Here is a 15,665-nt window from a genome sequence, read left to right on the forward strand (position 1 = left end):
TCAGGGTATACGCTGATCTTAACTTCTAAGTTAAAAGTATATTACATTTTTGTGCTCGCTTCGGCAGCCCATAGACTAAAAAAAGTATATTATATTTTTTAATTAGCACAGAGAAGGATCTAGGGGGGGAAAAGCTTGGTATTGACTCTGGGGAAGAGAGGCTCAACACTTTTTAAAAATTAAAAGAGTAATCACACTGTCATGGTACAAAGGCTTACCATGTGTTAGGCTCCTATCCAAAGTCACACAATTGAAAAAGAGCTGTTCCAGAATCTAAAGTTGTATCATGTCTACACTCTGATCCCTGGCCTGCATGGTCCGGGGAAGCAAAAATGTTGTCTATGACCCAAACTTTCCTCTAGTGACAAAAGTTTAAATTGTGGACGTCTAGACTTATATTTTAGCAAAGTTGCCCCCACATTTTGTTAAAACTCTTAGCTCTTGGAGAGAGGCTGTGGGGGGGGGGGTGTGCGCGCGCGCGCGCATTTCCTTTAATGAAGGCATTTCTGGGAGGTGGGGGCCTGGGGAAAGGGGCTTTGACTCTACATTGTGTGGTCCTTAAGCAAATGCTCTCTGTTCTAGGATACAGTAGCCAACCTGAGCAGAGGTCCAGAGCCTCCATTTTTCAAACAACTGATAGCCTCATTAATTCCTAATGTCGCGGATAAAGCACCAATAGGCAAAACTTTTGGGGATGTTCTGCAGCCTCCAAAACCTACATACAGATTGGTAAGGCTCCCAAAGAGATCTTGGAATCCTCCAGAAGCCTGTGTCTGTCTAATGTCAACACCTGCCTCTAATCATGCTATACACCAGCTGTGAGCAGTGATGATTTTGACAATTGTTCTGAACTCTGCAGAGCCTCTGCAAATGTGGGAATGGGGAAATGTGTATTTTTTCAGGTGGTAATGATATAAAATCAAATTTCTAAAATCGAAATTCTTCTTTTCTTCTTAAATGGATGGTCATGGAATCATTTGCTAGAGCTCAGAAAAGTCTCTTAAATCAAGGACAAGAAAAGCACGTAGTAATGAAGCAGGACTTGGACTACTACTATTTTATATTGATCTTGTGTCCTGCACCTTTGCTAGATCATTTATTAGTCCCACTAGATTCTTGGGCGAGGGATGTGAATTCCTTAGAAATTTCTACATACAGTATCATATCATCTGTGAATAAAAGCAAGCTTACTTATTCCTTTTTGGATTTCTTTTCTGGAGGCCTTTAATTTTTTTCCCTTACTGCGCTGGCTGGAATCTCCAATACAATGTTGAAGACACGTTGTAAGAGTGGGCATCCTTCTCTTGTTTCTAATCAGGAGGAAGAGTATTCTGTCGTTAAGTATGATGTTTCCTTGAGGATTTTTGTAGATGACTTTAATCAAGTTGAGAAAGTTCCTTTGTATGCCAAGTTTTTTTTTTTTTTAAATGAAGAATGGGTGTTGGATTTGTTTCCAAATGCTTTCGTGTCTACTGAGGTGATCGTGTAGGATTTTGACTTTTATTCTATTAAGATAGTGTATCGCATTAGTTGATTTTCAGATATTAAATAAATACCCTTTCTTAATGGTACAGAATCTTTTTTATATGTTGTTGAATTTGGTTTGTTAATATTTTGCTGAAGTTTTATACTCATGTCCATGAGGGATATTTGCAGTCTTCTTTTCACATGTCAGGGTAACACTTGTCTCAAAGAATGAGTTAGCAAGTGTTTCCTCCTGTATTTTCTGGAGATGCATGGAAAATACTGGCATTATTTCTTCTTTAAATATTCAATCAGATTTATCAGCAAAGCCACATGGACCTTTGCTTCTCCCTGTGGCAAAATTTGTATTTACCACTCCAATTTCTTATTATAAGCCTATTCAGATTTTCTTTTTTTTTTCTTGAGTTGATTATGTATCTCTCTTGGCATTTAGTTTGTCTTGAGGAATGTATCTTTCTAAAAATTGCATCCTCCTAGACATTTGCCTGTTTCATGTAAGTTGCCTATTTTGTTTGGCTAAAGTTCATAATATGTTCTTACAATCCTTTTAATTTCTATAGGGTCAACAATGATGGCCCTTTTTCCTTCCTGATTTTGATAATTTGTGTCTTCAGAGAGCTAGCTTTTAGCTTCCTTGATTTTATCTATTGTTTTTCTATTTCTATTTTGATTTTTTGTTTTGATTTTTGCTCTGGTGTTTTATATTCTTCCTTCTGACTGCTTAGATTTTATTTGGCTCTTCTCATTTCTTAAGGTAGAAGCTTAGGTTCTTTTTATGTATTAGTGTAACTTTTTATTCCTCTGTTGATTTTTTTTTTTTTTTTTTTACTATACATATTGTTGATTATTTTTCCTAGTAGTTGTTTTAGGGACTTGAAAAGGAAAAAGAATTCTGATTCTCCTCTCCACACTTTCAGTACTTCTGACAGGAGCTGTGTGGATGTTTTCCCCACACCAAGCAATTCTCCACTTCTCCGCAGACATCAACTTGGTGTCCTATAATCCAGTTCAATTCTGACAGTATCTCCTTGGGGTTGGCATTTACTTCACAGGTTAAGGGCTCAGTCCCACAAGATTGTACCCCTCCACTCCCACCCCCTCACATGCTTCAGATACCAATGGTGAATCTAAGATGTTACCTCTGCTTCTGACTGATTGGCTACAAATTGGAGATTCCCATGAGCCCCTCCTCGGGTTAAATAACTTGCTGGAACAGGCTCACAGAACTCAGGAAGCCAGTTTACTTACTAGGTTATCAATTTATTATACACTGATTACGACTCAGGAACAGCCCGATGGTGGTATGGGGGAAGGAGAGCCAAGCTTCCATGACCTCTCCAGGAAGGTCACCCTCCCAACATCTCCATGCACTCACCCATCTAGAAGCTCTCTGAACCCCAGACTTTAGGGACTTTTATTCAGGCTTCATGATAGAGGCACAATTGATTAAATCATTGGCTTTTGATGATTAACTCAACCCTCAGTCTCTTTCCCCTCCCTGGGGATCAGGGGGTTGGACTTGATAATTCCAACCCTCTAATCACAAGACTGAGTCCCCTAACAAGTAACCCTCACCCCGATGTTACCCAGATACTCTCAGCCACCGGTCATCTCATTAACATACAAAAAGACACACCACTCCTGGGATTGCAAGGGTTTTAGGAGCTGTGTACCACGAAATGGGGACAGGGACTACATATATGTATATATATGTCTCATTATGTCACAGGGCTATAATATGCATCTCAACTAATTGCACCCTACTTCAATATAATACTAATAATTCCAAAAAATATAAGAAGATTGCTATATCTATTTTTCTTTTCCCATCCTTTGTGATATTGTTGTCACATACATCACATCTATATATAAATGCAGTAATACAGTGTTATAGCTAATTGTCTTACACAATCTCACACCTTCTAAGGAGATTAAGAGAAGATATGGAAAAGTATATTCATAGCATATTTTAAACCAAGCCTACATATTTACCATTCCGGTGCTCTTTATTGTTTCTTAGGAATCTGAACTATTATTACCACCTAGCCTCATTTCCTTTCAGCATGAAGAACTTCCTTAGTATTTTTGGTAGGACAGCTCTGCTAACAACACATCCCCTCAGGCTTTATTTAGCACAATGGCTTTATTTTCCCTTTATCTTTGAAGAATAGTTTTGCTACATTCTTGGTTGAGAAATGGTTTTCTTTTATCACTTTGAGTGTGTTATCCTGTCAACTCTTGTTTCTTCACTCTCTAATGAGAAGTCAATTGCTCATCTATTGGAGTTTCCCTGTAAGTAATGCATCATTTTTCTCCTACTGCTTTCAAGATTTTTTCTATTTGTCTCCGTCTGCCCCAAGTTTGCTACAATGTATCTAAAGGCGAAACACTCTGGGATTATCCTACTTGGGATTTGTTGAGTTCCTTGGGTGGGCAAGGTAATGTTTATCAAGTTTGGAAAGTTTTCATCCTTTATTTCTGCCAAAAGATTTTTCATTTGTTTGTTTCTCTCTTTCCTCGAATTCTAGGACTTCTGCTTTGTGAATGCTGCTGTGTACTTGATGTCCCGCTTGTTTCTGAGGTTCTAGCAATTTTTCTTCAGTTTTTTCCTGTCCATTCTTCATTATCATATAATTTATATTGATAAATTCTAGTTCACTTATCTTTTCTTCTATCATCTCATATTTGCTATTAAGCTCTTCTAGTGAATTTCTCATGCCAGTTATGATTTTCGGCTCTAGGACACCCAATCCATTTTTAACAATTACTTCTCTTCACTGAGGTTCTCTATATGTTAAGTCACTATCATCAGACTTTTCTTTAATTCTTTAAACGTGACTGTATTCGTTCTTAGAACATCTTTACAACCACTGCTTTGAAGTCCTTGTTTATTAACTACAACATCCGGGGACACAGAACGGCAGTTTTGTTTTGTTTTGTTTTTTTAAATTTCTTAAAAATTTTTTAATTTTTTTTTGTTTTTTTTAATCTTATTTTATTTTATTATGTTATGTTAGTCACCATACAGCACATCATTAGTTTTAGATGTAGTGTTCCGTGATTCATTCAGAATGGCAGTTTTGATTGGGCTTTTTTCCCTTAGTATGAGTGATATTTTCATGTATGCACATCCCATAATTTTTGTATTGAATACTGGATGTGTTTTGATACATTGTGGTAATTCTGGATTCTAGCCTCACCTCCCCACCCCAAAGTTGTTTTTGTTTGTTTGTTGGCTCACTGAAAACTAGCCTGGACCAAATCAGTACAGTCTGTCTCTCTTGCAATGTGTGGCTATTGGGTCTGCTCCATTTTTTTGTCCTTGATTTTAAGTCTGGCTCTCAAGGTGTTGCCCCTGTGGTTATGTAACTTAATGTCCAGCCAGATATTGATCAGAGTGTGTGCTTAGATGCTTCAGGGAGTAAGAATTTCAGTCTCTGTTGATACGTTCTTTTCCTGGCTTCAGGTGGTTCTCTTCCCTGCATGCAGAGTTGAGGGGAACCTTCTACAGATCTCCAGAGTTCTCTCTCTCTATGTAGCTCTCTCTCTGGTACGCTCTTTTCTCTATTACTCTACCTTGTGAACGTAAGGCTATTTGACCTTCACGGACTCCCACATCTATTCCTTAATGTAGATCAAGTGCCTGGCTTTGCTTGACCTCTGCCTTCTTGTGCTGTGAACTGCACACTCTGAGGGCATTAGGCTGGGGCAGTTGAGGGGCTCATTTTGTCTGTTTTTTGTCACTCTAGGCTCACTGTTTTCATTGCTTGGCTGTCTGTAAAACCATGGTTTAATACATATTTGTCCAGCTTTGTTAGTTGTTTCAGGTGGGAAGGTAGGTACACGCCCTGTCATTCCACTTTGGATCTCACACGAGCAAGTGTCCGTGTACGTGTAAGTCATTCTCGGAAAGTTTTGACTGCTTTGATTTGAGTCAGTCCATTTCCTGTATGTGTGTTGGAGGGGAGCGTGAGACAATATCAGAGGCTGAAGAAACCATTTTAATGCATTGTATTCATCTCTATCTGAATGTACTAAAAGCAAATTCATTGGCGAAAAATTCTCGAGTAATTTCTCCACCAAAAATTCCTGTGTCTGTTTCTGCAAGAGTATGTTCTCTGATAGTCTCAGAAGATGAGTCACTTGATTAAATAGGATAGAATCTGCACAGGTGCCCAGAATCCTAGAACATTTCATAAATCATGGCCCAAATATGAGCACAGCAAAGAACAAACTCATAAAATGAGTTTTTATCTTCAGGGAGAAGTTGCTGAAGTTACATTCGTAGGCGCTAACCCAAAGAATTCAGCAGAAAACCGGGTAAGCATCAATGATTCTTTTGACAGATTTAAATCCACTTTTTAGTCTTCATTTGAATAGCCTTATAGAGGTTAATGATATAATGATAAAATGTTCCAACTTGCTCTTCATCTTATTTTTTAGGTGTGAGGAAATTTTCAGTAGGCAGAGTAATGTGGAATTCAGTCTGGGGGGAAAAAAGCACAGGAAACATTTAACCGGGTCTGCTTAGGATCACATACTGCACAAAGCATAGAGAGCTACATGTCCCTTGAGAAGATACAAATTTGAATACAATCCCATTTATGTATTCCAATTTAGAAACTCTACTAAACTGGGTAAAATAACCAAAGGGCCAAGAATGAAGTATATCTTTGGTTCCTTCCTACCCCCAATTCTGGCTCCTCTCTTACTCCAGCACTGTAGCCTCTGGTCCTACCTCCAGAGTGATCATGGGGCCCTGGGGGGATGCTCCGCTGGCTTGGGGCCCTGGCCCAGGTGCTTTACTTTATCTTGCTTTGCCATTTCCTGACTCTTTACTGCTGGCACTAATGGGATATTTATTTATTAATCTTGAAAAATGACACAAGAAATACATGTTCAGTGTAAAAACAGACCATTGCAGAAGTGCTTAAAGTGGAATGTGAAAGTACCTCTCTGTCCATAAACCTTTTTAGAGGTAATAATTGTTCATAGTTTGTTATATATCATTTCATATATTGTTTTGATCGTATATAAAGTATACATATGTAATATAGCTATTAATAAAATGAATTAATTTTACTCCTCTGTCACTCCTTTAGAATGTTCTTATAACGGGGGCACCTGGGTGGCTCAGTCGGTTAAGCAACCAACTCTTGATTTCAGCTCTGGACGTGATCGTGAGGGTTGTGAGAGCGTGAGGGTCATGAGACCAAACCCCACATCAGGCTCCATGCTGAGCATGGAGTCTGCTCAAGATTCTCTCTTTTCCTCCCCCTCGGCCCCTCCTCTCTCTCTAAAAAAATAAAAAAGAGTGTTCTTATAACTACACAAGCAATAACTAGGCATTTCTAGTTATAAGAATTCAAACAATAAAGAAATATGTAGAAGAAAGAGTAAGTATACACAAGTGATTTCAAGGTCAGATTTTTTAGTGAGGATGCATTTACTGTATCCATGAGCCGTTCTTCCCGGGGACCATTGTTACTTATAACCCCAAACACCTTTCTCCCAAATGAACCTTCCATTTCTGTTCCTTGAAATATCATTATTGCTCTGATACAGTTGTGGCAATATGACACTGTCAACTATGACCCTGGGGAAAAATGTTCTACTGCTTGGAAAGTCAACAGGCACCTGTTGGAAATAATTTCTCTAGGCAAACTATGCCATAATATTTGCGTGTTTATAGCATTGTTTTCTGAAGCTATCAAGGGTTACGGCAAAGCTGCAGGATTAGCCATCCTTTGATATCCTTAGGCTGGAGAAATACCATCATCGTTATTGCCTTGCAGAAGCAGGAGAACAAAATGCTCAAAGCCCTGTAATGAGAATAGAATTGATTTCTAACAATGCTCTGGGACTGGGCATACAACAATTTCCACTCCCTTTTATTGTTCGTAATCCTTACCTCTATTTATCGAAGGTACCTACTCTTTGCAGGCACCAGGTAAGCGCTTTACATACGTTATTACATCAATCTCATTTAATTCTCCCTACTCGCCATTGGCTTACATTTTAGTGTCCCCATTTTACAGATGAGGAAACCAAGCCTAGAAAGCTTAAGTAACTTGTGTTAACTAATTGTGTATCAGGTAGAGATGAGGGTTGGGAGGGGGGAAAGGATAGTCACATAGTTCACAAACACAGTGGCCTAGACTTGTTCTCTGGTCTACACTCTAGACCCCTTGAGGGTTCACCCAATCTCCTACTCCATCTGCCCTAAATGGCTGGAAACCCTTCTCTTTACAAGTCACCATCATCATGAAAACTTTATTGAATATAACCTATCCATTGAGTAGAGTTTTATTTGTTTATTTATTTATTTTTAAAAGATTTTATTTATTATTTATTTGACAGAGAGAGAGAGAGAGAGCACGACAGCAGGAACACAAGCAGGGGGAGTGGGAGAGGGAGAAGCAAGCTTCCCGCTGAGCAGGGAGCCTGATATGGGGCTTGATGCCAGGACTCTGGGATCACAACCCGAGCCGAAGGCAGACATTTAACTGACTGAGCCACCCAGGTGCCCCTCGTTGAGTAGAGTTTTAAATAATCCCATGGCCCAGGTATAAGTGAGTGACCCATTCAGCAAAGTTTTATTTGAACACCTGTAAGTGACAGGTGTAAAGGGCTGTAATGGATAAAAGTGAATCAGACACAAGTCCTGCCCGTAAAGGCCCACAGTCTAAAGATTTTTGAGGAAGGGCACCTGGGTGGCTCAGTTGGTTAAGCGACTGCCTTCGGCTCAGGTCATGATCCTGGAGTCCCGGGATCAAGTCCCACATCGGGCTTCCTGCTCAGCAGGGAGTCTGCTTCTCCCTCTGACCCTCTTCCCTCTCATGCTCTCTATCTCTCATTCTCTCTCTCTCAAACAAATAAATAAAATCTTAAAAGATTTTTGAGGAAAATTGGAGATTTATGGACTCTGTCTTTTAATTTGTTATATTATTCAAATCTGTGCTTTATTTGACACGGAATTCTTAGTCTGAATTGAATTATTATAGCAATTTTCCAACGGGAAAAATAAAACCTGCTTTTGATGTGCTTTCTAGGAATCCATTATGACAAAATATAGGGATTGCTTTTAGCACCCTAGAGACAGGGAAGATTTATGCATCCTTTTCAATTCTTTCCCTCGGAAGGTATATTTACCCAGAGAAGGAAAGATGAAGAAACTCTCCCATTTTCCCTCCCCAGTCTTGAGGTGACTAGAGAAAGTCTTGGAATATAGATCAATTAAACATGTCATGGAAAGGTTTGACTTACGCCTTTTTAAATATCTCAAGTTTTATTCTATCTCTTCACCTCCCCCGTTTGTAAAATTTGCTATCAGCTCTAAAATTATGATCATTCAGTTTTCTAAAAAAAAAAAAAAAAAAGGCATGATGTGTGACAGCCTGGATAAATTAGCGTTCTGAAGACATTGCATAGAATGTAAAGAGAAGCACCTAAGAATTTGGATGAAATTCTAATACATTTTCACACAAGGTATTGACAGGTTGGCCTACAGTCCACAAGGGACGTATTTGCAGACAAGTTCCTTCTATGACTGTGCAGGGTCTCATCAGTTATATTAATTGCATTTCAGACCCATCAGACCTTCCTCACTGTTGAGAAATACGAAGCTGCATCAGCAACATGGCAAATAGTGCATAATGATGCCTCCTGGGAGACTCGGTGAGCATGTCTGTTGGATATTTTGTCTTTCAAGCCTTGACAACAGTTGGTTAGTAATGCAGGGAAGACAAATGGGAAGCCTGGCTCAATGCATGATATTAATGATAGCAAATTCCCAAGGAGACTTCTGGCCATATTTAGTTGATTTATTAGACTTCATTTTGATTCTGTTTTTCTGCAAAACAGTGTGGTGTGCGCTTCTGGAAGATTAGGTGCTAATGAGGTTATGGCCTCCATTTTTGTAAACATCTGTTAGTTTTGCTTTTCTCTATGGCCGCAGACATTACCCCTAAAGACTGGCTAGCCTTCCTGCAAACTGGCTGAAAGGCATACTGGTCTGGAGGTATTGCTATCACTCTATAGAGCCTGATAGTCCTTCTGGGAAAATCACGAGTCTATACGCAAAACATATCGTACGTGTACACGTCGATGATTCTTGATTTGAACCAAAAGCATTATTTGGAAGATTTGAAAATGTGTCCAAAATAAGAAAATGTTTCTGCTCCCGAGTGTATACCATTTCACACTGCACAACAAGTGGGCAAAGGTTTTGCCAATTTGTGTCTAATTTGGATCGTCTTAAACTAAGTGATGGGTTGCGTGTCGGTTTGCTTCCCATGGCTGACCGAAAATCGAAGTTTGACCATACTGTGGCCCCTTTGATAATCACACATAAATATGGGCATACATTTTCCTCTGATCTTTAGGACTCTAGGGCATAGGTCATTTTGAAAGAAATAATAAATTTATATTTATTATTAAAACAAGATTATACAGATGATAAAAAACGATGATTTTTTTTTTTTTTAAGCCCCAAATCAGAATAGCAGTGAACACGGAGGACATGGATAGGCCTCCATCCTGTTCACCAGCAGGAATATCTCTGTCATGCGAGCACTGGGCCCATCCTTGAAAAACACAGATTGTTGAGAATACCCTCTCTGCCCAGAGCACTGTCTCTCTACACCAGTGGGGACATCAGTCAGTTAGCCCATTGTATCTCACTTACCTAGCAGAGTATCTGAACTCCTTGTGGTTGTCTGCAAGCACCGATGTGAGCTGACTGTTTCTGTAAGCTCAAGCACTGTGCCACACCCCACCCGGCTCTGTTCCTACCAGAACATTCTGTTCCTCCACTGCACCTTGTGCTCTCCCACTGAAGCCACTTTGCATCTCTGTTCCTTCTTTCAGGAAATCTTTCCTCTGAGCATGTGTGGGTTCCATTTAAATAACATCTCCCTAGAGATACCTCTGCCTTACTTGGTTCATGTCACTTAGCACTTTTAAGATCATTTGTCGATTTCTTGTTTATTACCTTTCTTCCCGCCCTGCCCCAGAGGGGTTATACGCTCCATGGAACCTTGGGCCATGTCTGTCTTGCTCACTACGGTAACCTCAGACCTCTAGAATAGAGTCTGGCACTCATTAAATATATACTTTTAACAAATGAATCTAATTGGGAGTTTCAGTATCAGTCAACACAGAGGATGGGCAAAAGGAGTGTTCTAGCATTTCTCACGCAAGAGACATCCTGTATTCTGAGTATCAGGTGAGGGAAGCTCCCCGGGGTGGATAGTGTTTAGGTAGTTAGAAAAGTAGAACAAGTAAAACTATTTCTACAAATGGCTATTTCCTAAAGGATCTCTTCTAGAAAGTGAATATTATTTGTGCCTGTTTTGTTCATTGCTGCACTCCCAATATCCAGGATAGTGCTTTGGTTAGGGTAGGTACTCCCTGAATACTCATTCATTTTTCTAACCACACATTTTTAAGAGTAAAACTTGGCTGGCTTGTTTGTTTTCTACCAACAGTTTCTATTGGCACAAGGGACTGCAGGGTCACAGCAATGCCATCATCCAATGGCATATTCCAGACACTGCCCAGCCTGGAACCTACAGAATAAGATACTTCGGACACAATCGGAAGCAGGACTTTCTCAAGCCGGCAGTCATCCTTCCATTTGAAAGCACTTCCTCCACCTTTGAAGTAGTAACTACTTAATGAAGAGTTGATAGTTCATTGAAAGGGCAGCCACACTCTGTAATTTATAAAAATTATTTCACATGAATGTAAACTGTGATGATGACTTCGATAATTGTCCCTGTTGGGGGACAGATAGTTTACTGCGAGTGGGAGAGAGGGGTGTGTGTGTATGTGGGTCCCATTCGCCTTGCTCTAGAAGCTTCACACCCCTGATGGTCTAGACCCTAATGCATGACATCAGGGCCCTGCGGCTATTTGAAGGAACACGTCCCCTCAATATGAAGCCTCTGGAAAATGAGTGAGTGAGAGTGCTTGGAGGTGTGTGCACCACGGTACACCTATTTATGTATAGAATTATTGAATGTTAGTGCTGGGAAAGTTTAAAGAGGTTGTGGACTTTGATTCTTTCTTTTGCAGATGGGAACAACGAAGTTTTACGGATTTGAGATTAACAAAGGCTCCAGGACCTCCCCCCACCCCCTGCCCCCATCACACTTAAATATATATTATATAAACACTGACCAGAAATGTATACACCCAATTAGAGAAAATTAGTGTGGAGATTAGCATGCCGACTATTCTATCTTGAGCAGAGCCTCTCAAAGCCATTACCCTGGAGTCAGTGTACCTGATCCAGAGCTGTTAATGCTGGTAAATTATTTCTGGCACTGCCTTCTGAGGCCAATCACAAGGACGACCTGTAATATTTTGATCATGCCTTGTGTTCCCTAACTGCCCTTATCCCCCCGAATTGTGTCTCCCATTCCCAAGACCAGTTCTAAGGGATTTTGACTGTTTTCACTAATCACATTCACCCCCAAAACACAAGCTTTACCATTAGTCTAGATATTTAAAACAAAAGTGTTACTAGATTGGAAGGGGGTCCTCGAAGGGCAAGCTCTAAATTCATTTATCTGTTCTTTTATCACCCACTTACTCATGGACTCGTTCAATCACAGAATATTTATTAAGACCTACATATCCAGTATTGTACTGGTGCCTGGCCTTGACAATTATTGTGATCATATTTGGGATGAATGTGTAAGTGTCCAAAGGGGACTATTTTGAAGGAGAAAATTCAGTATATAAATTCAGTATATAAATTCTGGAAGACATTTAAAAAGCAGTAATCTCCGAGTCCTATCTTAAATATAACCTGGGTTGGGTGCTTTAATTTTGGGAGAAAGAGGCTCCAGACCATTTGGAAAAAGCTGTTTTCGTAGTTATTTGGGGGCACTGTGAAATACCCAGCCCAGTGTCTGGAAGAATGAGATATGACAGTTTGACGTTGATTGCTCAGAAGATAACAATTCCGTTTGAAATTATCCAAGTTAACGAGGAGCTAGCTCCCAGGCTACCAAGTAAATTTCCAAAAGCCAGGTCACGCTTTTTTATGTACATGAAAGCTTTCACATTTTAGGGGGAAAAAATAACCCTTTATTTCAAAAACAAACTTTAAGGCTTGAAAATAGTAATAATACTAGGAACAATAATCCTAGCGTTCACTTATGTACGACTAAACACGCTATATCACATTGGAATGAACCTGCGACACTCTTTGAAGGACCAGGGTTCTGGTTCTGTGGGAGTTCACTGCTGGAGAATTAGCTCATCGGGATTCCAAAGAGTAGTGATCATTTTCCCTAAGGACGCACAGTGTTTAGTGTTAACAGTTCGGAGGCTTCCAGGAGCAGGAAATTCTGTACGTAGTTGACCTTAGGCAGATAAATGACATTAGGATGGATGATCAGATTTTAAAAAGTATTTCTCATGATTCAGAGGAGCTTTTGAATTATTTTTCACTACCTCCATGCCTCCCACTGAAGCTCTCCAGTGGGCGTGTGATTCCCTGTCGGTTACTTGCAACTGTGCCAAGCCAGACACGGCATTGCCCTGGTGCTGAGCCTTCTGCACCTGCCCTCGGTCCACTAGTACTCCTGGCCGCAAATAACCCACAGAAACCTGTTTGCTCACTCGCTGCCGTCTCTTCCAACCCACGCAGTTCCATTTCTGTGGTTTGTATGGGAAAATAAGACCAGATCCTGCGTGACAGAAACCATAGCTATTCACTCCTGCATTAGGCAACACCACAAAGAGGCAAAACGGACCTGTGAATATACAAACCTACGTCCTAGCTGTGTTTGTAGCCTGCTGCTGGGAGTGGTTCACTGGAGCTAAACTGTGTGGTGAAAGCTCCTGAAATTGCTGGAGAACATGGGGAAAAATGAGGGTGGTTGGTGGGAGAAGGCATCTGCGGAAGATATTGTGTCTCGTGTCAAAGTGTCTGTGTTCTGTTTGTTGTCATCTGTCCACTCTGGTTTGAAGGATGCTGTGACTTTCTCAGAAAGTACCGAATGATCCCTCTATATTTTTCAATGAGTATTATGTAAAATTGCAAATATGCAATATCATATTTAATAATAAATTAATAAGTACCATTGGGAAAGTATGTTCTGTTGAGAAGGGATGCAGACAAATGATGACTTTTTTTCCTAAGAGAAGGAAGGAATGGTGCTGGATTCCATGTAGGTCAGGCTGGGAAGTGATGTGAATGGCGTCTGTAAGTACCACCCAAACACAAGGGGTCCCCTTCATCGGTTCCTTCTGGCCCTCCAAAGATTTATTGCTGGAAGATACATAGGGTTTTTGAACATTTTTTGCTACTAGGGCAACTGAGCTTTTCCTAGGCAGGTAGTTATCTGTAAAATTGCTTCATGAGCCAATTCTGAACAAAGACGTGAAGAAGGAATATGCTTGTGAATGTCCTTCTCTGATTTACCCTCTCGTGCTTCTCCAGTGTAGGCGGATACACTGTCCTTCTTTAATAGGAGCACATGGATTTCATCTTTAGCCAAAAGATTTCATCAGTAGATGATCCTTTCATGTCTTTAGTTCTTGCAATAATGATTTTGGCTCCCGCGTATCCTAACCCCACCTGCTGGCTTATACTGGCTTTGGAATATCACGATGCCACAGAGGAATTTGCATGTTTCTTACATGATTAGTTAGACTGTGTTCACCTGTAAGTAACAAAATATTCCTGATCAACAGGGGTCCAAATGCTAACGACACTAACAATCCCACATAGCAGTAAACCCTAAGGTGACAAAGTCAGCTTTCCCACAACCATTCCAGGATGTCACTGGCTTTTTTTTTCTTGACATACCAACTTTAATTCTCAGGCTTGTCACCTCAGTCTAAAGAGAGCTACTTCATGTCTTCCAGCAGCAAGAAGGAAGAGGAGAGTTTCCAGAATCCCTTTTTGGAAGGTAAAAAATATTTAGTAGAAACCCAAGTAGAACCCCCCTTACCTTTCCTTGTCTACAGTTGGGTCACATAGCTTCAAGGGAGCCTGAGAGAATATTTGGCATTTTCTGCCTCTGGGTGGGGAGGCAGGTTTTGATCAGCAGGGAGAAAGAGATGGTGCAAGTAGCTGTTCAGTAAGAGGGTCAACAGACTCATTGTGACCAGCATTCCCGTTACCATGATAGGCAAGCAATACTAACCGCAGAGCCAACCTAACAGCTCTTTGATATAATCGACACTCCTTTTATTTTAGCCAGTCTGTTTCAGGAAAGAACACATCTTGGAACCTTGATGGCAACAGGACTTGCTCTCTAAACTGCAAAATCTGTGTGTTCATTCAGCAAATTTATACAGAGCACCTAAATACTTTGTGGGCACTGTGCTACCCCCTAAGGATACAGTAATGATCAAGACAGCAAGTTCTTGCCATCAAGGAACTTCGAGTCTTAATGGAAGAAACAGACAGGTAGAGAGGCCATTCTGTACAGAGTGACCCAGATTGCAGCTGTTTAGGCTGTTAGAGATGATATCTTATTGGGTTTGGGGATATTATAGTAGGCTTCCTGGGGGAAATAACATCTAAGCTAAGACCCAAAGGATATTAGCTAGAAGAAAGGTAATGGGGTGTGTGTGTGTGTGTGTGTGTGTGTGTGTGTGGTGTGTGTGTGTGTGTGTGTGTGTTTACATGCATGGATGCAGGATGACTACACTTTTTAGGTAGGGGGAATATCAGATAGTTTAATCAAGCCTGTAGTTACAGTGCAAGGGAAGAATGATGGTCAGACACGGAGCCCTGAACTTCACCTTCATAAATAGCAATTTGGTGTTATATTCATATTAGCATTTCCCCCCTTAAGACCCTTCACTTATAACGTGAATGCACGTGAATGTATTTCCCCTTTGCCAAACTAAGAAGACACATCTTTTAGAACTGAGGAAACTGATTTTGGTTCCCAGTCTCCAGTGACATTGGGTATCAACTTTCTGTCTTCATAGGCTGTAACCATTTCTTGGAATTGGATTTATTAAGACTACTTTTGCTTCTGTCCATTTCATGTTTCCAAACCTTGATTTTCTTTTGCCTTTTTTACGCCTACTAAGTGGGTGAGTATAGCCCATAAAGACCACTCTCTCCCTTTAGATGGAGTCCAGAGTTCCAGCCTACATCTTATAAGTACTTATTACTACTAAAAAAACTGACACACCCACATATA

At 40.3% G+C, this 15,665-nt stretch overlaps 1 protein-coding gene across 1 annotated transcript in view; it reads left to right on the forward strand.

Annotated features, from left to right (window-relative positions):
* ASAH2 (N-acylsphingosine amidohydrolase 2) overlaps positions 1–11,394 on the forward strand; it is a 114,613-nt gene extending 103,219 nt beyond the window's left edge. The window contains exons 18-21 of the mRNA XM_088019965.1: positions 583–729; positions 5,746–5,805; positions 9,074–9,162; positions 10,974–11,394. Of these exons, the coding sequence (XP_087876091.1) occupies positions 583–729; positions 5,746–5,805; positions 9,074–9,162; positions 10,974–11,163 (486 nt within the window). The 3' untranslated portion in view covers positions 11,164–11,394. The remainder of the gene's footprint in view (positions 1–582; positions 730–5,745; positions 5,806–9,073; positions 9,163–10,973) is intronic.
* The last annotated feature ends 4,271 nt before the right edge of the window (positions 11,395–15,665 follow it).

This window comes from Eumetopias jubatus, unplaced genomic scaffold, assembly GCF_037043125.1.
Source record: "Eumetopias jubatus isolate StellerSeaLion01/CBP00866 unplaced genomic scaffold, mEumJub1_p1.0 scaffold_17, whole genome shotgun sequence".
Classification (NCBI taxonomy): domain Eukaryota; kingdom Metazoa; phylum Chordata; class Mammalia; order Carnivora; family Otariidae; genus Eumetopias; species Eumetopias jubatus.